The sequence below is a fragment of the Gadus chalcogrammus genome, chromosome 3 (assembly GCF_026213295.1).
Source record: "Gadus chalcogrammus isolate NIFS_2021 chromosome 3, NIFS_Gcha_1.0, whole genome shotgun sequence".
NCBI classification, from domain to species: Eukaryota; Metazoa; Chordata; class Actinopteri; order Gadiformes; family Gadidae; genus Gadus; species Gadus chalcogrammus.
The window spans coordinates 545,198-573,088 of NC_079414.1; the positions used below are offsets into that span (position 1 = coordinate 545,198).

At 44.6% G+C, this 27,891-nt stretch overlaps 1 protein-coding gene across 1 annotated transcript in view; it reads left to right on the top strand.

The window, feature by feature from the left end:
• The first annotated feature begins 5,938 nt into the window (after positions 1–5,938).
• The window catches only part of psmd12 (proteasome 26S subunit, non-ATPase 12), a 30,738-nt gene continuing 8,785 nt past the window's right edge, over positions 5,939–27,891 (top strand). Inside the window, exons 1-7 of the mRNA XM_056584617.1 lie at positions 5,939–6,923; positions 7,250–7,309; positions 7,567–7,695; positions 8,138–8,245; positions 12,131–12,235; positions 26,873–27,022; positions 27,556–27,690. Coding sequence (XP_056440592.1) covers positions 6,789–6,923; positions 7,250–7,309; positions 7,567–7,695; positions 8,138–8,245; positions 12,131–12,235; positions 26,873–27,022; positions 27,556–27,690 — 822 coding nt within the window. The 5' untranslated portion in view covers positions 5,939–6,788. The remainder of the gene's footprint in view (positions 6,924–7,249; positions 7,310–7,566; positions 7,696–8,137; positions 8,246–12,130; positions 12,236–26,872; positions 27,023–27,555; positions 27,691–27,891) is intronic.

The window sequence follows — 27,891 nt, forward strand, 5'->3', positions numbered from 1 at the left end:
GGGCGGTGGAGATCTCCTGCAGGGCCTGATCGTGTTGGCCCAGGAGAGTCCCTTGGTGAGCGATCATTCCCCTGAACGCCTCTGCGTCTGCTGGGTCCATTTTGGCCAGTTCGTACTGTTACGGTACGGATTACTGGGACCCAAGTGCAGGACGCAGGGAGGCGGAGACAGGGTAAAGGCAAAGGGAATTTATTTGTGGAGCGTTCGGGAAGTCAGGCAGGCGGGGGTCTGGTAACGGGCTGGCAATCAGGTGGTCACGGGCTAGACGGAGGACGGGTAGTCAGGCAGGCGGGGGTCAGGAACCGGGAGGGCGATCGTGCTGGAGGGGGCTAGGCGAGGATCGGGCAGTCAGGCAGGCGAGGGGGTCTGGAGCCGGGAGGACGATCGTGCAGGTGGGGGCTAGGCGAGGATCGGGTAGGCGGGCAGGCGGAGGTCCGGTAGCGGGAGAACTAGAGAAGGGGAATGGGATTACTAGGGGGACAGGGTATGCGAACAGGACTTGACAATAGAGCGGGTAGGCGATACGAACTTGCTGGAAGTGTATGACGAACTGGCGCCTGCAGACTGGGGATCCCAGACTGAAATAGGGAAGCGTAGATTGTAGATTGCCGACAGGTGGGTTGCGGGAAGAGGAATCCGTTACGCCCTGCCGCCGCTAGAGGGGGGTGTTGGACGGGTAGCGGGACGGGGCGTAACACCCAAACTGTAAGAAATCGAAAGGACATAAGTGCTCATTCATTTGACTTTTGAACTATAATCTATATTGAACTTGCAGAATCTTCAATAGAATTTGCGATATTTCAACGACAAGCAGGTGAAAGAGACATATTTAGCCGTCTAGCCCCATAGACTCCCATTCAATCTGGACTTGCCCGCGATCACCCCCAGTGGATGTCTAATGGAACTACAACCAAGATCGGTAAAATGGGGCGTATAGGAAGTGCCCAGGCTCTTCGTAGGCCCTGTTCACACGAAGCCGATTTCATGGCGAAACCGCAAAGGTCTTGTACGGTTCGGCCTTCCGTACACATGAAGCCGGCGAATCCGCTGACCGAAACCGCAAACTTCTGAAACCACCCTCGGAGGTGGTTTCAAATCTACCCGGTTTCGTTTTGGATTCGTGTGTACGCCTGAAACCGACTGAAACCGCAAACCATGACGTCATCGCCTCACCCCTCGACCTCAAGAGCCAATGGCTCTTAAGCCCGCGGAGTCTCAGGCCGTTTCTCAATTCGCGTACTTGTGCGTGCTCGTGTGCTCGTGGACTCGTGAAACGTCATCAGTCGTTGCCTGAGCACTGTTCCAATTCGAAGCACGCATCTAGCGAGTACTGTCGTAAAACCCGGAAGTGTTCTTGATGCGTGCTCGATCTCGCCGTTTCACCGAGCATGCATCGGAGGTGGCTCGTGTGTACTTGTAACCCCTATAAATCCCAGGATGCATTTCGCACTCGCAGCAGTACGATGGCGGACAATATGGAGAAGACGCACAACTGTAGCTTAAGTTACTCTTAACTTATATATATATTTATATAATATAATAATAATAATAATAATATAAGATAATATATAAATATATATATATAAAGTCGTGCGTGTATAGCTCATACACATGACAGGACACGCATATCTTTTCAATTTTTATTCATTCAGAATATTTACATACTATTTGAAAATGAAAGAGGCTGGGATTTTGTTTGATATCATTTGTTTATATTGTTCAGTAGTATATGCCTAAATGAGGCCGTAGCAGTTAACGGACGAGCAGAGGTGGTGACGTCATCGAGTCCGCTGCTGTTCCAATTGCAGGTACGTACTCGCGTGCTCGCAAGTCTGTGCTTGAAGTACGGACTTGCCAAGTACGTGCTTGCAAGTCATCGTTTGGCAAGCCATCCCCGCCAGAAAACGGCATCATTTAGACGCGTATCACCTTCATTACGCCGTAAAAAACGCTGTATTTTATGCCGTCATGCACAAAAAAGTGCCGCTTTTTACGCCGCAATTAAGCCTTTCAAGAGCGCGCGTAAAAAGCGCCGTTTTGAACATCAAACCGCGTGTAAAATACGGCGCTTTTGTGCACATCACAACGCCGTAAAATACGGCGTTTCTTTAGTATGCTAATAATCTCCGCCCTTCTTTTCTCTCAGCCAATGCATTTGAAGTGTTTGCGCCCAATCGCTGAACATTAGAAGCAGACCAAATCAGTTCAGCCAGCACAGATCTGCTTTGAGGAGTTCTCCTCTCATTTGTTGTTAGTTGTAGCGTCATATAGATATATATTAGTAAATCCAGTTACAACAGTGTGGTCACCGTGGCCGTGGCCCAATCGATAGAGACGCTTGCTCTGTAGGCAAGAGGTTGTTTTAAAAAATAAATAAAAATACATTCGCGTCCTCGGCAGCCAGTCAGTTTCGTTCTCAGTGGGTGCTGGTCTCCGCCAGGGCTGCGCCTTGTCACCAATCCTGTTTGTGATATACATGGACAGGATATCGAGGCGTAGTCGTGGTGGGGAGGGGTTGCAGTTCGGTGGTCTGAGGATCTCGTCACTGCTTTTTGCAGAAGATGTGGTCCTCATTGGATCATCATCGGCCTGTGACCTTCAGCACTCACTGGATCGCCTGGCGGCCGAGTGTGAAGCGGCTGGGATGAGGATCAGCACCGCTAAATCTGAGGCCATGACTCTTAGCAGGAAACCGGTGGATTGCTTACTCCGGGTAGGAAATTAGTCCTTAGCCCAAGTGAAGGAGTTCAAGTACCTCGGGGTCTTGTTCGCGAGTGAGGGTACTATATGGAGCGTGAGATTGGCTGGAGAATCGGAGCAGCGGGGGCGGTGCGTTTTACCACACCATTGTTACGAAAAGAGAGCTGAGCCGCAAGGCAAAGCTCTCGATCTACCGGTCGATCTTCGTTCCTATCCTCACCTATGGTCATGAGGGTTGGGTGATGACCGAAAGGACGAGATCGTTTGTACAAGCGGCCGAGATTAGTTTTCTCAGAAGGGTGGCTGGCGTCTCCCTTAGGGATAGGTTGAGAAGCTCAGCCATCCGTGAGGAACTCGGATTAGAGCCGCTGCTCCTTTACTTGGAAAGGAGTCAGCTGAGGTGGTTCGGGTATCTGGTAAGGATGCCCACTGGGCGCCTTCCTTGGGAGGTGTTTCAGGCACGTCCAGTGGGAAGGGGGGGACCTCGGGGAAGACCCAGGACTAGGTGGAGAGATTATATCTCAACACTGGCCTGGGAACGCCTCGGGATCCCCCCGTCAGAGCTGGTCAATGTGGCCCGGGAAAGGGAATTCTGGAGCCCCCTGCTTGAGCTGCTCCCCCCGCGACCCGACCCCGGATAAGCGGACGAAGATGAGATGAGATGAGATGAATAAAAATACATATAAAGACGTTTCAAACGTTCCATCGAGTCTCTCGCATTGTAAAATGGCCATGCTTTACTGTTTCACATGGGAGCCGGCGACTAGTCTGCGAGTGGACTATCTGAAACTAAATCGGATACTAGAATTCTTCTTTGAAGGTTGTGCTCCATGCACACAGAACCTCCTCACCGTCATAACGGAGCACTTCGGGGTACTAGATTGCTTTAGAGCGGTATACTGATCGCGTCGTGTGTCTTTCCAGTGTCAAATAGCCTAGTTCACGAATAAAATCACCATGAGGTTCAAGTGCGGCCATAACTAAGGCTAAATATAATTAGACAGTCTATTGCTGGTTAAGGTGGTTGGCTCTTTTTTCATCGCTGCGTTCTGCCTTCTGGTGTAGCCTATAACTATGCATGTATCTATTTTTGTTTTTCTGTTTCGGGTTTAAAAAACCAACACACAAAACACAGAAACACAAATGCCGTTTATTTGTTTATTCCTTTTGCCCTTTTTCAGTTTCAAAACCAAATCAGAAAAAACTAAAAACAATCCTGTTAATTGTTTTTTCTGATTTTGTTTTAAATCTGAATATTCAAAGAACGAACCATACACGGATTCTCCTACCTCCTATATTCTATCACTTTACTGACACACACAATGTGTGGCAGTAAAGTGACAAGATCATTCCATAGACAAAAATCTTTCCATACAACTAATTTAATTTTGGATAGTCATTGCACAGCTGTAATGAGTATTCTCATTATAGCCTATTTTTTATATCCTAGTTTTGCTTATTTATACATTGCATCCTATTTTCATATTTCATGTGGCATCTGTATTTTTATGTAGGCTACAGCATCTGTATTTTAAATGTAGCTTATATCGTCTTTTTACATTTTACCTTTTGCTGAGGTGGGCGCTGTATTAGCCTACTGTATAGGCTGTCTGTATTTGTGTAAGAGTTATTTGTATTGTGTAACCTGCTGGATTATTAAAGTTAGTTTGGGGTAAATAAAGTGTCTGTCTGTCTGTCTGTCTGTCTTTCTGTATGTCTGTCTGGGGGAAAATGCCGTGAAAAATGTACGCACGGTGCGTTCAGGATTAGGATTGATATTATGTCGGCATAGGCCTAATCAATCGGGTTTTAATATTTGAAGCATTCATATCAGTCTATTCTTTTCGTAGGCTACTCTGCTGTTGGCCTTGATGGGGAGATCTTTTTTTGCTTCCATGCACAAATAGTTGAATGAATCCAACAACATTCCTGCGTCTCCAGAGCCCATTTAAGCACCGTGTCAGACTCGGTAGACTGTTTACAAGCCTCTGAACGTTGTTAGAGCATGGCTCCCCAGTTCATCAGTGTCTCTCTCTATGGCTCCCTCTCACTCCTTTCCACTGTGTATTTATATCGATTGAACAAGAGAGGATGTTACGATAACTCCGCGAAAATAAAGGCTCCATGGCTGTAATAATTTAAATATAATTAACTTATAAAGCGTGTAACAAGACACCTAGATGATCTGGCTGGCTGACTAAAAAGGCACTGAATTTGGAACTTATAACACAGGAGGTCTGGCTTGCGGACTAAAAAGCATTGCGATCATAAAAGCGTGACCATCTGACAAAAGCACAAATCTGACAATAAATGGATTCGATCCGACAACCTCTTCCCTACACAGCAAGCGTCTCTATCAATTGGACCACGGTTATCACAACGTTGAAACTGCATTTACTAATATATATATCTATATGAATATGACGCTACAACTAACGCCAAATGAGAGGAGATCTGTGTTGAACTGATTTGGTCTGCTTGTCTTGTTCAGCGATTGGGCGCAAACACTTTTTTTCACAAATGCATTGGCTGAGAGAAAAGAAGGGCGGAGATTATTAGCATACTAGAGAAACGCCGTATTTTACGGCGTTGTGATGTGCACAAAAGCGCCGTATTTTACGCGCGGTTTGATGTTCAAAACAGCTCTTTTTACGCGCGCTCTTGAAAGGCTCAATTGCGGCGTAAAAAGCAGCGCTTTTTTGCGCATGACGGCGTATTTTACGGCGTTTTTCTACATTTTACGGCGTATTTTACGGCGTAATGAAGGTGATACGCGTCTAAATGATGCCGTTTTCTGGCGGGGATGGCTTGCCATATCATCGAGTCCGTAGTACGCGTGCTAGGAATTGAGAAACGGCCTCAGAAATCACATGCGAGCATGCGGATAAGGGCAGCCTTTATGCGCATCGCCTCTTCTTCTTATTTCATTTCTTCTGGATTTCTGTACCAGAAGCAGCGCCCCTTATGGGCCTGGAATGTGTACTACAGCGTTTCTACAGATCTACCCGGTTTCGCTTGGCTTCGTCTTTACGGAGATACTTAGAAACCGGATAGATCGAAACCGTAACGGTTTCGCCCGTTTCGGCTTCGTGTGAACGGGGCCATAAGGCGGCTGCATGCTTCAGCGTTGGTGTTACGTTGTTGCGCAAAATTTACTCAAAGCAATTCATGCTCCCTTTTAGGTTGCGCGTGTTGCGCGTGTTGCCAAGCAATTTACCGCCAGAACAGTAGGTGGAGTAATATGTGGAGGAAAGTTTTTCGTTGAAGACGACCTCGAGAATGACGTCTTTGTCTATGGGAGTCGTTGGTTTGTTTATGTGCCAGATCGTGTTCTCCCCATACACAGTGAATGATGGCAACAGACAGAGGAACAGGGGTGATGAAGTTGTTGATCATTGGGGTTGTATAAATGTGCATATCTCTCTACATTTTAAAACGACATAATGTGTTGGCAGCAAAGTTAACTTCACTTCAGGTTAATGCTTTTGTATATGAGCCTGCCGGGTGATACTCCAGACAGGAAGTAGTAACCAGACCAGCAAACCAATCACAGCCTTGCAGGCTGGGCTGCTCGCGTAAAAGCTTACGTAAAAAATGACGCAAGTCTAGAAAAATCACCCGACGCACGCAAGACGTGAGAAGTCGCGCAAGGGGGGCGCAAGGGCGCGCAAGGGCCTCTTGCGCTTGCGCTTACGCTTACGTAACCGAGCATAAACCAGCCTTTAGACGGGCTCTGCTTCGATCCACACTTCGATTAGCCCGTTTTGAGTACGACATCCGGGTCCTTGAAGTATACTTATTTCCGCCGGATCTGAATTGGAACGTACTACGTACTCAACATTTGGCTTGTAAGTACGGCTAGTACGGGTATTGGAACACGGCATTGGCTTTGTGGCGTACGTACACTTTTAGTAACGATCCCACGCACAGTTTTATAAATGAGACCCCTGGTCCTACAGGCGCCGCGGACAGCTCTCACAGCTCGGTTGTGATTGGCCAGATCCTGGCAGTCTCTCTGTGACAAGCACAATAGTACAGGATCTGTTGTTCGTAGCAGAGGTGATAGCGTATCTAAGCAGTTATTATCAATGACCAATATGGCAAACACGACCGATGAACGAGCGGAGAGAGCAGAGAGATCAGACGGGAAGATGGTGAAGATGGAGGTGGACTACAGCTCCACGGTGGACCTGCGGATCCCTGAGTGCGAGAGGATGGCTAAGGTAAGCTGAGTCATGTTGGCGGCCATGGTTGTCTCCGTCAACACTGGTTCTTGCATGGTGGCTCGTTTATAAATTGAGAGACTAACTCAGATAAGGTTGACCAGTTGGGGAGTGTATTCCTCGGCCCTTGGTCCGCTTTGCTCCCTCAGACGTCTCTAGCACGCCGACAGCATTAGCTTCGCGCTAATGCTAACTTCGACTAGCTTTAAGGCTAGCTGTCAAGGTAAAGGGCCGAATATATGTGATCGTTGATGATACATTAACAGTTTAAATATATGTATTCCTCGATATGAGCCTATGAATTTGCGGTGTGTTGTGTGTCCCAGGAGGGGAAGCTGCAGGAGGCAGTGGAGGGACTACTGTCCCTGGAGAAGCAGACCAGGACGGTACGGTATATCTACGAAACATTCAATCAGCCCTCTGTTCTTCGATTGTTGCTTGTAGAATACAAAAATAATCTATAATGGCTCACAATAATCCAAGCCCTGCTGCACATCTATGTTTAAACTTGTTAACTGAGGCGAGGGACAGGACAAATGCTTGGTAGAAATAGGCTAGTAGAAATTCCAGCCTGCTTCTATTAAGCCATTCAAAAGAGATAAGTACAATCACATAAATAGTTTTTTTCTCCTCTTGTATTCAGGCATCAGACATGGTGTCGACGTCCAGGATCCTAGTGGCCGTGGTTCAGATGTGTCACGAGGCCAAGGACTGGGACGCCTTGAATGAGAACATCATGCTGCTGTCCAAGAGGAGGAGTCAGCTCAAACAGGTCAGATACTGGCTCCACTCCTGCAGTCCTTTACTCCATTTGATGTTTTAGTGGCCATTGATTTTATGCTGCAGACTTTTGGATGTATTCTGAAGAATCTTCGGCATAAATCACCCGTACTCGAATCACTTCAGCGGCCGTGTTGCCAAGTTCCTGTGTTGATCCATTTCTGTCTTTTTGAAATGTGAAAACTATGGAATATCTGGTGCCTCTGAATGAATGGCTGCTGCCTCTGAATTGATATCTGCTGCTTCTGAATGAAGATTTAGATTACTTTGAGTGGGTTCCATTCAAGTGTTGTGTCAATTTAGCCATACTATATTAGATTCAACTTTGCAAGGACGTTTTCTAGCACTTCCTCTTTCTGATAGCAATGAGCCACCTCAGACGTGAAGGCTTATGAGGACTCTTCTTGAGTCTTGTTTTTTTGGGGCTGTGACAGGCTGTTGCTAAGATGGTTCAAGAATGTTACAAGTACGTGGATGAAGTGAGCGACCTCGCCATCAAGCTGCGGCTCATCGACACTCTGCGCACCGTGACGGCTGGCAAGGTGGGTGTTGGTTTTCAATATAAGTTTCTGCTTCCTTTTCTTGAGGTGAAACGGTATGAAACTGCATTAGCATTAGCATGGAAGTATCTAATGCTGGCTGATGAAAGAGAATCGACTACCATGGTTGGGAATATGTCATGTATTGATATTTTGCCTTGGCTACTCTGGTCCTGAGCTTTTTAATTTTTCAACATACGGGTAAATTAAAGATCCCATATCATGCTTTTTTTAAGGGTTAATAATTGCATTTGGGGGTACTACTAGAAAAGGGTTAGGGTTATACATGCCTGTATGTTAAAAATACTCCTTTATTAATCTCAATGTTCATTTCAGCAAAACCAAATTCAGCATCTTATGTTAACGGTCTGATTTGTATCATGTCACTTTAAGGCCCCCATTCCGAGTAGTCCAGTCTGCTGTGATTGGTCAAAAGCTTGGCTTGTGCGTCAGAAATTTCACACCCCCGAGAAGTTATAAAAATTGCGGGTATCCGGGAGGGGTGACTTCTGTACCGCCGACTGCAGTCGGACCCCACCCTGTTACGGAAGTAAAGTTTGAGCGCAAACAAGCGCTCAAACTTTACCGCGGGACGGCAGAGAATCTGAACTCTACCAAGCAGTCTGAAAGGGTGCCAAAAAGGTGGAGCTACACAAACCGTCCGTTGCTTTGGCAACAGAATCGTCCCTTCTGTGTGAATGGGGTAAAAAGAAACACAGTATTTCTTGGCAACGGCGACAGCTTAGTTTATTGTGGAAAATGTTTGCCGTCCGTCATGGATGCTCTTTGTTTAATGTGTCACATTCTTCTATTTTATTTTATTTATTAACGGGCTGTGTCACGTTAAAATTGTACCGGGGGCGAAAATTGTACCGGCCTACGTCATCGTTTGTTTACATCCTGACAACCTGACAACCTGCTCGGCAACAGACGACGCGATGCAGAAAACATGTTTCCAAACGACGAAATAACATAATACAGATAGCGGATCGCTATCTGTATTATGATAGATAGCGATAACACTTGTTTTTACTTTATATTTGTATTGTATTTAATTGTTTAATCGAAACAATAAAAAAATGTGCCCGCAAAACGGGCGATCGCGTCAAATGACGCGTCAAATCGCGTAGGTAGGTTCTTGAACATTCTAGACTATGAAACCTGCTTAAAACACTCAGTTTACAGCTAAATTCGATTAAACAATTCAATAAAATACAAATATAAAGTAAAAACAAGTGTTATCTAGCGATCCGTTATCTGTATTATGTTTCAAGCACCCTCCTACGTCATTTGACGCGATCGCCCGTTTCGCGGGCAGAATATTTGTCATTTGACGCAATCGCCCGTTTTGCGGGCAATTTTTTTTATTGTTTCGATTAAACAATTAAATACAATACAAATATAAAGTAAAAACAAGTGTTATCGCTATCTATCATAATACAGATAGCGATCCGCTATCTGTATTATGTTATTTCGTCGTTTGGAAACATGTTTTCTGCATCGCGTCGTCTGTTGCCGAGCAGGTTGTCAGGTTGTCAGGATGTAAACAAACGATGACGTAGGCCGGTACAATTTTCGCCCCCGGTACAATTTTAACGTGACAGCTGCACTGTGTCTCGCTGCTATGATGTCACAATGCTTTTGTAGCTGCCACGGCTATCGCCATCCGGCTTAAACCCTGCCCCACCATTAGGGTACTGTCGGCGATGGAAACGCAAGCCAGTTTTGGTGTAACCGAGCTGTCCTGCTCCGAGCCACACCTTACCACACCGCTTGGTGGAAACAAGGCATTATTGAGGGGCGTCCACGGTGGGCTCCCCCTGCTCGGACTTTAGCAGACGTAAAACATGTATACAGATGTCATATATATATATATATATATATATATATATATATATATATATATATATATCTCGTCGCTGTCCGATGAAAACCGCGTATGTCCAAAACGGTTACTTTTCAGGAAATGAAAAAAACACCCTAATTTCAAAGCAGTTGAACGTAGCGTTGTCATAGTTGGTACGTCATCTTTAAATGTAGTCGTAATATTGACAGTGTGATGGTATCGTTCACATTTTACCAAAATCGAGTTTAAATGGACATACGTGCATATTTTACAGTAACGGTGGTCGATACGCGTTCTTCCGATCATGAATGGACAGGTCGCGTTTCATACTGACAGATGAATAGGCTACGCTAAGTTTATTAAATAGCCTACGTCCAACTTAACGCTATTTAATAAACTGAGCATAGACTATTAATCTTGTCAGTATGAATAACAGTGTACTGATTCATTGTCCCTTCATAATTATGTCTCCTGCTAACTATGAAGCGATAATGAATCAGTACACTAACAAGCTATACAGAGGTTGTAACGTCCACTCCTTGACCTACGTCTCAGGCGACAAGGGGGACACTTTTTCTAGCGATAAAGTTAGGCCTACTGTAAAGGAAAGCTATTGTCTCACCAGGCTATCATCAAAATAATATTTATTTGGCACTGTATTGCAGAAAAGAAAAGGAAAAATGAAGCTGCCATTTCACTAAAAAAAAACACAGACACCCGCTACCGCTCGCTCTCCTCGCTCGTCCACTCACTCGCTGACGTCAATCACACACACACACACACACACACACACACACACACACACACACACACACACACACACACACACACACACACACACACACACACACACACACACACACACTGCCATTCTCGCGCACACACATACGCTACTCGTAACACTATGCCTCGTTATGAAGGTCGGAATGAAGCGGCCACCGATTATTGACAGGATGGGTACTTTATTCTACCGGAATCGTTCGCTTATTCACTAGACACACTGTCTAGTGACTAGACAGTGTGTCTAGTGAAGAAGCGAACGATTCCGGCAGACCAACTGCCGGTCAAATCACACAAAACAATAGAGACAGGGATCACACAGGACTTTGACGGCTGTGGAGAAATGAAATCCTCCGTATCCACGGAGAGCTGTCATCACAGAGAGGGCATCTCTTCGCAAACTTACGGCATCAATAAGAGGGGGCGGTGTCAGCAGACTATTATTTAGACAAATTAGCAAATTTCAATCTGACAATTTTACCAGATAGTTAGAAAGGGCGTATCGTGCTTCTGCCTTATCACACCGCGAGACAGGTTCGTGGCTTTGAGTGTCGTGATTTCGGTTTCGATACGTGTTACAGCTAGCCTGGTTCTACCAGACTCTCGTACTCTTCACTTCATTTCATTTGTACAGAGAGTACTGAAGGGAAATTCAAATTGAGCGGAAGTACTTAGGCGGGCGGAGCCAGGCTACGTTACAGCCCTGTTTAGCCTACTTTATTTACGTCAGTCCGGTTCACAATAAAAAATATTCGGTGAAAATTACTTCATCTTATATTGCAACTAGAATAAACTTGAGAACAGTTGACAAAAAAACTAAATACATTAACTTCAAAGTGTTATTCGGCTACCCGATGATGCGCTTCCAGAGACGCTAATGAGATCATATGAATGAGATGACTCCACAGGGCGGGAGATACGCGGCGGGATTGACAGCTTTGACACCAAATGGATATACTTGAAAATCAGATTACGTGTTTCACAACTTTTCATTGGTCAATTAGGTTCATGACGCATACTGTATACGGAAATGAACCTGGACATAACTATCATCGTAAAATCTCAAAATCGGCAAAAATGGACATACGTGGTTTTCATCGGACAGCGACGATATATATATATATATATATATATATATATATATATATATATATATATATATATATAGCAAAGGGAAAAGTCGAAAAAGCACGATATCCCCCTTTTAAGATGCAGCTTTACGGCTCCCAGAAATGCACAACTAAAGGGTCATGTCTTTTCAGATCTACGTAGAGATCGAGCGGGCCAGGCTGACCAAGACCTTGGCCAACATCAAGGAGCAAAGCGGAGACGTGAAGGAGGCGGCCTCCATCCTCCAGGAGCTGCAGGTAGGAGAGGGGGAGAGAACGGGGGACTAGGAGTTAAAGGCATCATATGAGATGGCTTGGCACATCGGGTGTCCCGCTCACAGTGGTCACACAGTATTTCATACTGTGTGACCAATTGTTCAAACCGTCATCGTCAGCCGTGTCTCATGTCACCCTTTTGACAGACTCCGACTTAAAGGCACTTTATAGCTTGGACTGGGAGAGTTGACTGTATTAGGATACGCTAGTCCCTAATGCTCCCTCTCATTGAGTCTGAAATGTAAGGAATAGGTGACTTGGGTAAACCCGGGTAGGAATTTGAAGGAGACCATCAAGATGAACTGAACTGAAATAATCAACCTCGATAACGTTAGTTCTGACCATTCTAAAAAAAATCTATGTATAGCTTTTTTTTTAGCAACAAAAGAAAATGCGTCTTTTTGTATTAGAGCACCGATGACGTCACTGGCATGGTAGGGCTAGGTCGTTGCTGCAGATACGCAAACGTCTTCTACACTCCACGGCGGATAATAGTGATTTTAATATGGCTTCAGCCTGTGAGGGACATGCCTGTAGTGTCCGACTGAAACCCGGTGGAGAGGGATCAATTTCAGGCTCCAGCTCCACCTTCGGATCGTGTGGGTGTGACTCATGTGCCTGTGGATGCTGCCGGAGCATTGGACACTGCCATTGAATCGGTCTGCTGCCGGAAGGGCCCGGTCAACCTTGACCATCTAATGCTGGGATTAGGTTTCATAACCATGCATTGGGCATTTTGGATGCTGTGCGGCGAGAAAGAGGTTTTGGAAGTGGCCATGCTCTCTCTAAGGGACGTACGAGCGGAGACACTGGAGCACCCCATAAATAGCAACCAAGTAACAAGGCGAAAACGATCATTCCCCCTCCGTTTACCTTTGATGCATTTCCGGAATATCTCTGTAAAGACGGACTCATTGCGGAAACGCAACGAGCTGTACAAACGCTGTAGAACCTACATATTCAAGGCGCTGGTTCTCCACAAAAATAAGTGGAGCGCATCAAGCCTGCGCGCATCCAGCCTGTGCGCTGTATAAAAACATTCAAGTCGAGGAGGAGATAGTAGTTGTTTAACCTTTTAGATTGAGTAGAAGTACTTTTTAATGTACAGTTAGTCATTAAATTGACCAAGGGGCTATATTTAAAGCTACAAAAATAATAATAAACTAGAACTGCAAGCAGTTATGCAGGGGTCCAAGAAGTGTGCATTTCGCCGGCACAACGCGACAAGAAATGTGCATTTCGCCGGCACAACGCGAAGCATGTGTTCAAAACGCTACCCTGAACCTGTGGATACAAAGGATTTGACTGTGGTAGGAGTAGCGAGGAGTCAGTGTGGCGTTTTCGCGGCGAAATTTTGTTGAAGATATACAATTTCCTCGTTTATTGCGCCCCCTAAAAGCGAAATTGTCCGAAATTTTTATCGAACGACATTAAGGTTAGCACCAACATGTGTCTAAAATTTGGACTCGATCCGATGTCTAATTTTGGAATTTTTTGGTTTTTAAATTTTCCACTTCTAATTTAGCTAATAAAAGAATATTCAAAACTCTACCGTTTCGTCGTCGAAGGTCGGATCAAAAAACTGTATATGATTTCTTTGCGTGTGCGTCTGAAGATGCCGTGTGCAAAGTTTGGTGTTGATTGGTCAAGAAATGTGCGAGGAGTAGCGAAAAAACAGTTTTGCGGTTTTCGCGATTTAGCGAAAAATATTCATAGACGCAAATGGGCGTGGCCTAGACCAAAAGATGCAGCAGACTCCAGTGCATCTGTGTGTACAAGTTTTTGGACTGTGGGAGGTTCGGTGTGGGAGTTATAGCCCCAAACGCGTATTCCTTGGTATAGCGCCACCTAGTGGCCGGCATGTCTGGATTTTGTCGTCTGCGTAGTCCGAAGAGATCTGGATCTAGTCATGTAATTGGCGTGTGTGCACCATTTACGGTTTGGGCTGTGGTACCACTTTTAGGGGGGTAAGTATAAAAACAAGAAATGTGCGTTTCGCCGGCACAACGCGAAGCATGTGTTCAAAACGCTACCCTGAACCTGTGGATACAAAGGATTTGACTGTGGTAGGAGTAGCGAGAAGTCAGTTCGCAGCAACATTTTTTAGAAGATATACAATTTCCTCGTTTATGGCGCCCCCTAATGGAGAAATTTTCCGATTTTTTTATCGAACGGCATTAAGGTTAGCACCAACATGTCTGTAAAATTTGGACTCGTTCCGATGTCTACTTTTGGATTTTTCTGGATTTTTGATTTTCCACGTCTAATTTAGCTCATAAACCAATATTCAAAACGCTCCCGTTTCGTCAACGAAGGTCGGATCAAAAAATTGTCCGATAATTTCTTTGCGCGTGCGTCTGAAGATGTCGTGTGCAAAGTTTGGTGTCGATTGGTCAAGAAATGTGGGAGGAGTAGGGAAAAAACAGTTTTTCGGTTTTCGCGATATTGCGAAAAAAAATTATAGACGCAAATGGGCGTGGCCTATGGCAAAAGATGCAGCAGACTCCAGTGAATATGTGGGTACAAGTTTTTGACTGTGGGAGGTTCGGTGTGGGAGTTATAGCCCCAAACGCGTATTCCTTGGTATAGCGCCACCTAGTGACCGGCGTGTCTGGATTTTGTCGTCTGAATAGTCTTCACGGACCTGGATCTAGTCATGCAATTGGCATGTCGGCACCATTTACGGTCTGGGCTGTGGTACCACTTTCTTGGTAGGAAGTATAATAACTAGAACTGCAAGCAGTTATGCAGGGGTCCAAGAAGTGTGCATTTCGCCGGCACAACGCGAACCAAGTATTCAAAACGCTACCGTGAACAACCTGTGGATATAAAGGTTTTGAATGTGAGAGGTTCAGTGTGGGAGTTTCGGCCCCAAACGCATTTTCCGCTACCGTTTAGTCGTCGACGGTTGGATCAAAATAGTTTTTACTGATTTGCAACGCAAAACATATATTCAAAACGCTACCGTTTCGTCAACGATGGTCGGATCAAAATAGTTTTGCTGATTTCTTGTAGTGTGCGTCTGAAGATGTCGTGTGCAAAGTTTGGTGTCAATTGGGCAAGAAATGTGGGAGAAGTAGCGAAAAGGCAGTTTAGCTGTTTTTGCGATTTTGCATAAAGAAAATACTGACGCAAATGGGCCTGGCCTATGCCAAAAGATGCAGCTGACTCCAGTGAATCTGTGCGTATAAAGTTTTTGACTGTGGGAGCTTCGGTGTGGGAGTTATAGCCTAAAACGCGTTTTCAGAACATTCCATTGGCCAAATAGGAGATAGACAATGTCGTCGTTTTTTGGAGCCGCCCTGTTGGCGAAATTTTCCAAAGACAATTTTCCTTTGCCAAATAACTCCCGCCCACATTAATAATTATAAGCCATATTTTCTGTATAGACTCGGGTTTGCCCCTTGATGGTTTCACTTGAGTTTGAAGAACATTCCTTTGGCCAATTAGAAGATATACAATTTCCTCGTTTATTGCGCCCCCTAATGGCGGAATTTTCCGAAATTTTTATCGAACGTCAATAAGGTTAGCACCAACATGTGTGTAGAATTTGGACTCGATCCGATGTCTAATTTTGGATTTTTTTGGATTTTTTAGATTTTCCACGTCTAATTTAGCTAATATACCAATATTCAAAATGCTATCGTTTCGTCGTCGAAGGTCGGATCAAAAAACTGTATATGATTCCTTTGCGTGTGCGTCTGAAGATGTCGTGTGCAAAGTTTGGTGTCGATTGGTCAAGAAATGTGGGAGGAGTAGGGAAAAAACAGTTTTGCGGTTTTCGCGATTTAGCGAAAAATATTCATAGACGCAAATGGGCGTGGCCTAGGCCAAAAGATGCAGCAGACTCCTGTGCATCTGTGTGTACAAGTTTTTGGACTGTGGGAGGTTCGGTGTGGGAGTTATAGCCCCAAACGCGTATTCCTTGGTATAGCGCCACCTAGTGGCCGGCGTGTCTGGATTTTGTCGTCTGCATAGTCTTCACCGACCTGGATCTAGTCATGCAATTGGCGTGTGTGCAACATTTACGGTTTGGGCTGTATTCCCACTTTCTTGGTAGGAAGTATAATAATAATAATAATAAGAAAAATCCCTACAAAAACAATAGGGATCCAACCTGTTGGCTTGGACCCCTAACTAGAACTGCAAGCAGTTATGCAGGGGTCCAAGAAGTGTGCATTTCGCCGGCACAACGCGAAGCATGTGTTCAAAAATTGAGAAACAGCGTATGCCAAAAGATGCAGCTGACTCCAGTGAATCTGTGGATATAAAGGTTTTGACTGTGGGAGCTTCGGTGTGGGAGTTATAGCCCAAAACGCGTTTTCAGAACATTCCATTGCCCAGTTAGGAGATATATTATTTTGTCGTTTATTTGCGACCCCTTGTGGCGAAATTTTCCAAAGACAATTTTCCTTTGCCAAATAACTCCCGCCCACATTAATAATTCTTGGCCATATTTTTTATATAGACTCAGGTTTGCCCCTTGATGGTTTCCTTTGAGTTTGAAGAACATTCCTTTGGCCAATAAGAAGATATACAATTTCCTCGTTTATTGCGCCCCCTAATGGCGAAATATTCCAAAAATTTTATTGAACGACATTAAGGTTAGCACCAACATGTCTGTAAAATTTGGACTCGTTCCGATGTCTACTTTTGGATTTTTCTGGATTTTTGATTTTCCACGTCTAATTTAGCTAATATACCAATATTCAAAACGCTACCGTTTCGTCGTCGACGGTCGGATCAAAAAACTGTCCGATAATTTCTTTGCGTGTGCGTCTGAAGATGTCGTGTGCAAAGTTTGGTGTTGATTGGTCAAAAAATGTGGGAGGAGTAGGGAAAAAACTGTTTTGCGGTTTTTGCGATTTTGCGAAAAATATTCATAGACGCAAATGGGCGTGGCCTATGCCAAAAGATGCAGCAGACTCCAGTGAATATGTGGGTACAAGTTTTTGACTGTGGGAGGTTCGGTGTGGGAGTTATAGCCCCAAACGCGTATTCCTTGGTATAGCGCCACCTAGTGACCGGCGTGTCTGGATTTTGTCGTCTGCTTAGTCCGAACAGATCTGGATCTAGTCATGCAATTCGCGTGTCGGCACCATTTACGGTTTGGGCTGTGGTCCCACTTTTAGGGGGGTAAGAATAATAGGAACTAGAACTGCAAGCAGTTATGCAGGGGTCCAAGAAGTGTGCATTTCGCCGGCACAACGCGACAAGAAATGTGCATTTCGCCGGAAAAACGCGAAGCATGTGTTCAAAACGCTACCCTGAACCTGTGGAGTAGCGAGAAGTCAGTGTAGCGTTTTCGCGGCGAAATTTTTGTAGAAGATATACAATTTCCTCGTTTATTGCGCCCCCTAATGGCGAAATTTTTATCGAAGGTCATTAAGGTTAGCACCAACATGTGTCTAAAATTTGGACTCGATCCGATGTCTAATTTTGGAATTTTTTGGTTTTTTAATTTTCCACGTCTAATTTAGCTAATAAAAGAATATTCAAAACTCTACCGTTTCGTCGTCGAAGGTCGGATCAAAAAACTGTATATGATTTCTTTGCGTGTGCGTCTGAAGATGCCGTGTGCAAAGTTTGGTGTTGATTGGTCAAGAAATGTGCGAGGAGTAGCGAAAAAAACAGTTTTGCGGTTTTCGCGATTTAGCGAAAAATATTCATAGACGCAAATGGGCGTGGCCTATACCAAAAGATGCAGCAGACTCCAGTGAATCTGTGTGTACAAGGTTTTGAATGTGGGAGGTTCAGTGTGGGAGTTATAGCCCCAAACGCGTCTTTCCTTGGTATAGCGCCACCTAGTGGCCGGCGTGTCTGGATTTGGTCGTCTGCTTAGAACTCAGGGCCCTGGATCTAGTCATGCAATTGGCGTGTCGGCACCATTTACGGTTTGGGCTGTGGACCCACTTCTAGGGGGGAATAATAATAATAATAATAATAATAATAAAAAAAATCCTTACAAAAACAATAGGGATCCAACCTGTTGGCTTGGACCCCTAATAATAATCCTTACAAAAACAATAGGGATCCAACCTGTTGGCTTGGACCCCTAAAAACTAGAACTGCAAGCAGTTATGCAGGGGTCCAAGAAGTGTGCATTTCGCCGGCACAACGCGACAAGAAATGTGCGTTTCGCCGGCACACGCTACCCTGAACCTGTGGATACAAAGGATTTGACTGTGGTAGGAGTAGCGAGAAGTCAGTGTAGCGTTTTCGCGGCGAAATTTTGTAGAAGATATACAATTTCCTTGTTTATTGCGCCCCCTAATGGCGAAATCTTCCGAAATTTGTATCGAACTACATTAAGGATAGCACCAACATGTCTGTAAAATTTGGACTCGTTCCGATGTCTACTTTTGGATTTTTCTGGATTTTTGATTTTCCACGTCTAATTTAGCTAATATACCAATATTCAAAACGCTACCGTTTCGTCGTCGACGGTCGGATCAAAAAACTGTCCGATAATTTCTTTGCGTGTGCGTCTGAAGATGTCGTGTGCAAAGCTTGGTGTTGATTGGTCAAAAAATGTGGGAGGAGTAGGGAAAAAACTGTTTTGCGGTTTTCGCGATTTTGCGAAAAATATTCATAGACGCAAATGGGCGTGGCCTATGCCAAAAGATGCAGCAGACTCCAGTGAATATGTGTGTACAAGTTTTTGGACTCTGGGAGGTTCGGTGTGGGAGTTATAGCCCTAAACGCGTATTCCTTGGTATAGCGCCACCTAGTGGCCGGCGTGTCTGGATTTTGTCGTCTGCCTAGAACTCAGGGACCTGGATCTAGTCATGCAATTGGCATGTCGGCACCATTTACGGTTTGGGCTGTGGGCCCACTTCTAGGGGGGAATAATAACTAGAACTGCAAGCAGTTATGCAGGGGTCCAAGAAGTGTGCATTTCGCCGGCACAACGCGACAAGAAATGTGCATTTCGCCGGCACAACGCGAAGCATGTGTTCAAAACGCTACCCTGTACCTGTGGATACAAAGGATTTGACTGTGGTACGAGTAGCGAGAAGTCAGTGTAGCGTTTTCGCGGCGAAATTTTGTAGAAGATATACAATTTCCTTGTTTATTGCGCCCCCTAATGGCGAAATTTTCCGATATTTTTATCGAACGTCATTAAGGTTAGCACCAACATGTCTGTAAAATTTGGGCTCGATCCGATGTATAATTCTGGATTTCTTCGGATTTTTGACTTTTCACGTCTAATTTAGCTAATAAACAAATATTCAAAACGCTACCGTTTCGTCGTCGAAGGTCGGATCAAAAAAGTGTCTAGGATTTCTTTGCGTGTGCGTCTGAAGATGTCGTGTGCAAAGTTTGGTGTTGATCGGGCGAGAAATGTGGGAGGAGTAGCGATAAAACAGTTTTGCGGTTTTCGCGATTTAGCGAAAAATATTCATAGACGCAAATGGGCGTGGCCTAGGCCAAAAGATGCAGCAGACTCCAGTGCATCTGTGTGTACAAGTTTTTGGACTCTGGGAGGTTCGGTGTGGAAGTTATAGCCCCAAACGCGTATTCCTTGGTATAGCGCCACCTAGGGACCGGCGTGTCTGGATTTTGTTATCTGAGTAGCGGTGCCGATTCTGGATCTAGTCATGCAATTGGCGCGTGTGCACCATTTACGGTTTGGGCTGTGGTACCACTTCTAAGGCGTACGAAATAATAATAATCCTTACAAAAACAATAGGGATCCAACCTGTTGGCTTGGACCCCTAATAAGAAATATACAATTTCCTCGTTTATTGCGCCCCCTAATGGCGAAATATTCCGAAAATTTTATTGAACGACATTAAGGTTAGCACCAACATGTATGTAAAATCTGGACTCGTTCCGATGTCTACTTTTGGATCTTTCTGGATTTTTGATTTTCCACGTCTAATTTAGCTAATATACCAATATTCAAAACGCTACCGTTTCGTCGTCGACGGTCGGATCAAAAAACTGTCCGATAATTTCTTTGCGTGTGCGTCTGAAGATGTCGTGTGCAAAGGTTGGTGTTGATTGGTCAAAAAATGTGGGAGGAGTAGGGAAAAAACTGTTTTGCGGTTTTCGCGATTTTGCGAAAAATATTCATAGACGCAAATGGGCGTGGCCTATGCCAAAAGATGCAGCAGACTCCAGTGAATATGTGTGTACAAGGTTTTGAATGTGGGAGGTTCGGTGTGGGAGTTATAGCCCCAAACGCGTCTTTCCTTGGTATAGCGCCACCTAGTGGCCGGCGTGTCTGGATTTGGTCGTCTGGTTAGAACTCAGGGCCCTGGATCTAGTCATGCAATTGGCGTGTCGGCACCATTTACGGTTTGGGCTGTGGACCCACTTCTAGGGGGGAATAATAATAAACTAGAACTGCAAGCAGTTATGCAGGGGTCCAAGAAGTGTGCATTTCGCCGGCACAACGCGACAAGAAATGTGCATTTCGCCGGCACAACGCGAAGCATGTGTTCAAAACGCTACCCTGTACCTGTGGATACAAAGGATTTGACTGTGGTACGAGTAGCGAGAAGTCAGTGTAGCGTTTTCGCGGCGAAATTTTGTAGAAGATATACAATTTCCTTGTTTATTGCGCCCCCTAATGGCGAAATTTTCCGATATTTTTATCGAACGTCATTAAGGTTAGCACCAACATGTCTGTAAAATTTGGGCTCGATCCGATGTATAATTCTGGATTTCTTTGGATTTTTGACTTTTCACGTCTAATTTAGCTAATAAACAAATATTTAAAACGCTACCGTTTCGTCGTCGAAGGTCGGATCAAAAAAGTGTCTAGGATTTCTTTGCGTGTGCGTCTGAAGATGTCGTGTGCAAAGTTTGGTGTTGATCGGGCGAGAAATGTGGGAGGAGTAGCGATAAAACAGTTTTGCGGTTTTCGCGATTTAGCGAAAAATATTCATAGACGCAAATGGGCGTGGCCTAGGCCAAAAGATGCAGCAGACTCCAGTGCATCTGTGTGTACAAGTTTTTGGACTCTGGGAGGTTCGGTGTGGAAGTTATAGCCCCAAACGCGTATTCCTTGGTATAGCGCCACCTAGGGACCGGCGTGTCTGGATTTTGTTATCTGAGTAGCGGTGCCGATTCTGGATCTAGTCATGCAATTGGCGCGTGTGCACCATTTACGGTTTGGGCTGTGGTACCACTTCTAAGGCGTACGAAATAATAATAATCCTTACAAAAACAATAGGGATCCAACCTGTTGGCTTGGACCCCTAATAATAATCCTTACAAAAACAATAGGGATCCAACCTGTTGGCTTGGACCCCTAAAAAAATCCTTACAAAAACAATAGGGATCCAACCTGTTGGCTTGGACCCCTAATAACTAGAACTGCAAGCAGTTATGCAGGGGTCCAAGAAGTGTGCATTTCGCCGGCACAACGCGACAAGAAATGTGCATTTCGCCGGCACATCGCGAAGCATGTGTTGAAAACGCTACCCTGAACCTGTGGATACAAAGGATTTGACTGTGGTAGGAGTAGCGAGAAGTCAGTGTAGCGTTTTTGCGGCGAAATTTTGTAGAAGATATACAATTTCCTCGTTTATTGCGCCCCCTAATGGCGGAATTTTCCGAAATTTTTATCGAACGTCATTAAGGTTAGCACCAACATGTGTGTACAATTTGGACTCGATCCGATGTCTAATTTTTGTTTTTTGTGGATTTTTGATTTTCCACGTCAAATTTTGCTAATAAACCAATATTCAAAACGCTACCGTTTCGTCGTCGAAGGTCGGATCAAAAAACTGTATATGATTCCTTTGCGTGTGCGTCCGAAGATGCCGTGTGCAAAGTTTGGTGTCGATTGGTCAAGAAATGTGGGAGGAGTAGGGAAAATACAGTTTTGCGGTTTTCGCGATTTAGCGAAAAATATTCATAGACGCAAATGGGCGTGGCCTAGGCCAAAAGATGCAGCAGACTCCAGTGCATCTGTCTGTACAAGTTTTTGGACGCTGGGAGGTTCGGTGTGGGAGTTATAGTCCCAAACGTGTTTCTCCTTGGTATAGCGCCACCTAGTGGCCGGCATGTCTGGATTTGGTTATCTGAGTAGCGGTGCCGGTACTGGTTCTAGTCATGCAATTGGCGCGTGTGCACCTTTTACGGTTTGGGCTGTAGTCCAACAAGTACGGGGGGAAGAATAACAAGAAATGTGCATTTCGCCGGCACAACGCGAAACAAGTATTCAAAACGCTACCGTGAACAACCTGTGGATATAAAGGTTTTGACTGTGAGAGGTTCAGTGTGGGAGTTTCGGCCCCAAACCCATTTTCCGCTACCGTTTAGTCGTCGACGGTTGGATCAAAATAGTTTTTACTGATTTGCAACGCAAAACATATATTCAAAACGCTACCGTTTCGTCAACGATGGTCGGATCAAAATAGTTTTGCTGATTTCTTGTAGTGTGCGTCTGAAGATGTCGTGTGCAAAGTTTGGTGTCAATTGGGCAAGAAATGTGGGAGGAGTAGCGAAAAGGCAGTTTAGCTGTTTTTGCGATTTTGCATAAAGAAAATACTGACGCAAATGGGCCTGGCCTATGCCAAAAGATGCAGCTGACTCCAGTGAATCTGTGCGTATAACGTTTTTGACTGTGGGAGCTTTGGTGTGGGAGTTATAGCCTAAAACGCGTTTTCAGAACATTCCATTGGCCAAATAGGAGATATATTATTTCGTCGTTTTTTGGCGCCGCCCTGTTGGCGAAATTTTCCAAAGACAATTTTCCTTTGCCAAATAACTCCCGCCTACATTATTAATTCTTGACCATATTTTTTATATAGACTCGGGTTTGCCCCTTGATGGTTCCCTTATAGTTTGAAGAACATTCCTTTGGCCAATTAGAAGATATACAATTTCCTCGTTTATTGCGCCCCCTAATGGCGAAATATTCCGAATTCTTTAGTGAACGCCATTAAGGGTAGCACCGACATGTGTCTAAAATTTGGACTTGATCCGATGTCTACTTTTGGTATTCTTTGAATTTTTGCGTTTCGACGTAAAACGTAGCCAATAAACAAATATTCAAAACGCTACCGTTTCGTCGTCGAAGGTCGGATCAAAAAACTGTTGATGATTCCTTTGCGTGTGCGTCTGACGATGTCGTGTGCAAAGTTTGGTGTTGATTGGTCAAGAAATGTGGGAGGAGTAGGGAAAAAACTGTTTTGCGGTTTTCGCGATTTAGCGAAAAATATTCATAGACGCAAATGGGCGTGGCCTAGCCCAAAAGATGCAGCAGACTCCAGTGCATCTGTGGGTATAACGTTTTTGACTGTGGGAGGTTCGGTGTGGGAGTTATAGCCCCAAACGCGTATTCCTTGGTATAGCGCCACCTAGTGGCCGGCATGTCTGGATTTTGTCGTCTGCGTAGTCGCCACGGATCTTGATCTAGTCATGCATTTGGCATGTCTGCACCATTTACGGTTTGGGCTGTGGGCCCACTTCTAGGGGGGGAATAATAATAATAATAATAATAATAATAATAATAATAATCCTTACAAAAACAATAGGGATCCAACCTGTTGGCTTGGACCCCTAAAAAAATCCTTACAAAAACAATAGGGATCCAACCTGTTGGCTTGGACCCCTAACTAGAACTGCAAGCAGTTATGCAGGGGTCCAAGAAGTGTGCATTTCGCCGGCACAACGCGAAGCATGTGTTCAAAACGCTACCCTGAACCTGTGGATACAAAGGATTTGACTGTGGTAGGAGTAGCGAGAAGTCAGTGTGGCGTTTTCGCGGCGAAATTTTGTAGAAGATATACAATTTCCTCGTTTATTGCGCCCCCTAATGGCGGAATTTTCCGAAATTTTTATCGAACGTCATTAAGGTTAGCACCAACATGTGTGTAGAATTTGGACTCGATCCGATGTCTAATTTTGGATTTTTTTGGATTTTTAATTTTCCACGTCTAATTTAGCTAATAAACCAATATTTAAAACTCTACCGTTTCGTCGTCGAAGGTCGGATCAAAAAACTGTATATGATTTCTTTGCGTGTGCGTCTGAAGATGCCGTGTGCAAAGTTTGGTGTTGATTGGTCAAGAAATGTGCGAGGAGTAGCGAAAAAACAGTTTTGCGGTTTTCGCGATTTAGCGAAAAATATTCATAGACGCAAATGGGCGTGGCCTAGACCAAAAGATGCAGCAGACTCCAGTGCATCTGTGTGTACAAGTTTTTGGACTGTGGGAGGTTCGGTGTGGGAGTTATAGCCCCAAACGAGTCTTTCCTTGGTATAGCGCCACCTAGTGGCCGGCGTGTCTGGATTTTGTCGTCTACCTAGAACTCAGGCACCTGGATCTAGTCATGCAATTGGCGTGTCGGCACCATTTACGGTTTGGGCTGTGGACCCACTTCTAGGGGGGAATAATAATAAAAAAAATCCTTACAAAAACAATAGGGATCCAACCTGTTGGCTTGGACCCCTAAAAATCCTTACAAAAACAATAGGGATCCAACCTGTTGGCTTGGACCCCTAAAAAATAAAGAACTTTCACGCAACTTTAACGTCGCTTCAGGCGTCCACATGAAACCACATAGGTCCGGTTTTATTTGAAACCATCCTGGGACCATGGACCTATTAAAGAACATGGTTTATTATCTGCCTAATAACATGGTTATTAAAGACATGGTTTCACAAAAAAATCGGCTCCGGATGGACGGTACCTGAAAGATATGTTGGATGCATTTTGGGAGATACACCCGCGGATGAGCATAGATGCGAGGCGGAGTGTCGCGTTTACTTTAGGTGGATGTTTGAGGTTTACTTTCTGGTGGATGTTGATGGACATTGCACAGATGGATATTGCACAGATACATCTTACTATGAAACTACTTCTTCGAGTTTAACTCCCTCTGCATCAGCAATCGGCTAGTCGGCGAACGACAGGGTGAGTAGAAAGGGACATTTGTGGAACTTCTGTTTACAGACCCGCCGTGGTTTAATTAGCAGCTTGGAAACATATTTCTGTGACATCGTCGGAGTAATAGTTTATACACTTTATGGTCGGAGTGCTAGCTTGTGGAGATTGACATGACAGGGGCTTATTGACATCGGAGGGTTAGTCAGTTTTAAGGCTGCCAGCCATGTATTATGGGCTGGTTTCCTATTCAAAGGTAGCCTGTGGAAATGTATGATTACCCCAGCTGCCATGGCCCTATATAATTCATTATTGCAGCCAGGGGGAATGCAATAAGATGATCCTCCTGTAGACCTGGTTGTTTGCTTTTCCGTAGCCATTTCAGCGAGCCTCAGAGCCTGACTCATTACCTCCTAGAGCCACAGAGTAGGAGTAGGTTACCATGCCAATTACGTAGCTGATTGTTGAAATCCAACATAGCGGCGCCCTGTAACACTTTCACCCCTTTCACCATACAATTTAATCCCTTTTTAGCAAGTTCAGCCCTTTTTAGTTATTGTACCAATGAGAAGGCAGACAATACATCTGTTATATTCACTAAACTTCAAATTTCAGTTCAGTTCATCTTTCAGGGCTTGGGAATGGTAATCGAAACCTTATGACAAATGTACTTACTTATTGTAAGTACTTATTGTAAGTCGCTTTGGATAAAAGCGTCTGCTAAATGAAATGCCCTAAATGTAAATGTAAATGGTTCTGATTTATTTTCTAACATCATGGAAAGGATCTACCGGTATACGTAAAAATACTATTTTTATATTTAGAGTTGAGTTGTTGCAAGAAGAGAACACTGTAAACCAGAATTGGAGTCTGAGGCTGCATCCGAATACTCGTACTTGCATACTATATAGTATGCATTTTGTAGTATGCGAAAAATCTAGCGCGTCCGAATACTCAGTATGCATTCTGTAGTACGGAAGTCGTTTCCGAATGCATACTACCGCCAAAGTGAACCACGGACCACACAACGCTATCCCACAATGCAACCGGAGTCTGGTAACAAACGAAGAAGAGATGGCTGACCCGACACCACCAACAGCGGCTTTTTATTTGTGTGTGTGTGTGTGTGTGTGTGTGTGTGTGTGTGTGTGTGTGTGTGTGTGTGTGTGTGTGTGTGTGTGTGTGTGTGTGTGTGTGTGTGTGTGTGTGTGTGTGTGTGTGTGTGTGTGTGTGTGTGTGTGTGTGTGTGCAATAAAAAAGGAAAAATTAACAAATAACTGTAAATGTATTATTATTATTCCAAAAAAATGACTTACCAAATGTCCACATATATACAACATAACCTGCCGGTAAGTCGCTCTACGAGATGACCGACGACGACGCCTTCTAGCAGAGATATCCATTTCAAGAGCCATTCGCGTAGAAAGAGACATTTTTTTATTTAATAGCAACGATAACAAGACGGAAAACAGGTAAATTTTGCCGCCATCTGGGGGGAGATACGTCATCTCCAAACATCCGGTGGTGTTTCGGCGGCTTTCGGAGGCGTTCTACGCATGTCTGTAGACCGTACTACACAGTCAAGTGTAGTATGGTCAAGTAGTAGACACTAGACAGAAATAGTATGTACTAGGTATTCGGATGCAGCCTAAGAGAGGAGAACGTGTAGTTTAGAGTTGTCTAAAGGTTCTGGTGAAGGAGAGTTGACCTAATGACCAGTTTCATTCTGTCATGTGTCCTGTTGTTCGTCTGAACTTGCGTGTCCCCTGGCTAGGTGGAGACCTACGGCTCTATGGAGAAGAAGGAGAAGGTGGAGTTCATCCTGGAGCAGATGAGGCTGTGCATCGCGGTCAAGGATTACATCCGCACCCAGATCATCAGCAAAAAGATAAACACCAAGTTCTTCCAAGAAGAGGGCTCCGAGGTATGTTACGTCATTACTGGCTCCAGTTAATGACTGGTACAGAAGTTTTACGGTAACGCACTGCATGAAACAGGATGCACTACATAACATGCAACACTTCCCATTCCAAGGAGTTATTTACGGTCAGTTGACGAAAATGCCTCGGGATGCAATTGAGCAGAACTACATTCAATCATGGCAAAGAAACGTCACATCAGCGGCAGCAATCCAATAGGGAACTCCTCTGTTCAGCCCCATATCTGATAAACGGTTGGGATTGGCCTGACGAGGGGCAGGTCTGTTGGAAATCTGTCTGAAAATGGTTAGTTTCTTTCAGCTCAATTCTGAGCGGTGAACCACTACGGGATGCTGCGGGAAATGAAAGGAAAAAGGCTGTCTCTGTTAAAATTCTTACCCTTGCTCTTTTTGCAGCAATGACTACAAAGTTCAGATGATGCAAACTCATGAATTCAAACAAACAAATATCGTAATGGGAATACAAAAGACGACCTTCTACTACTGCCTAGTCACTGTTTGGTCTCTTTGTTTACCAGGAGCTGAAGCTGAAGTATTACAACCTGATGATTCAGGTGGACCAGCACGAGGGATCCTACCTGTCCATCTGTAAACACTTCCGGGCCATCTACGACACTCCCTGCATTCTGGAGGACAATGCCAAGTGGCAGCAGGTAGAAAACACACCTTTATGTAGCGCTCACACAACCCTCCCAATGAGGCATCTTTGAAAGAAGACCCTCACAATGGGTAGTGTAGCACTTGGTTTGGGATTCTACATTTTTTACTTCCAATTGTATCCAATTGTTAATTCGTTGAACAACTGGTGCTCAACACCACATCATTAAGGTCCCTCTCTGACCATACTTTAATTT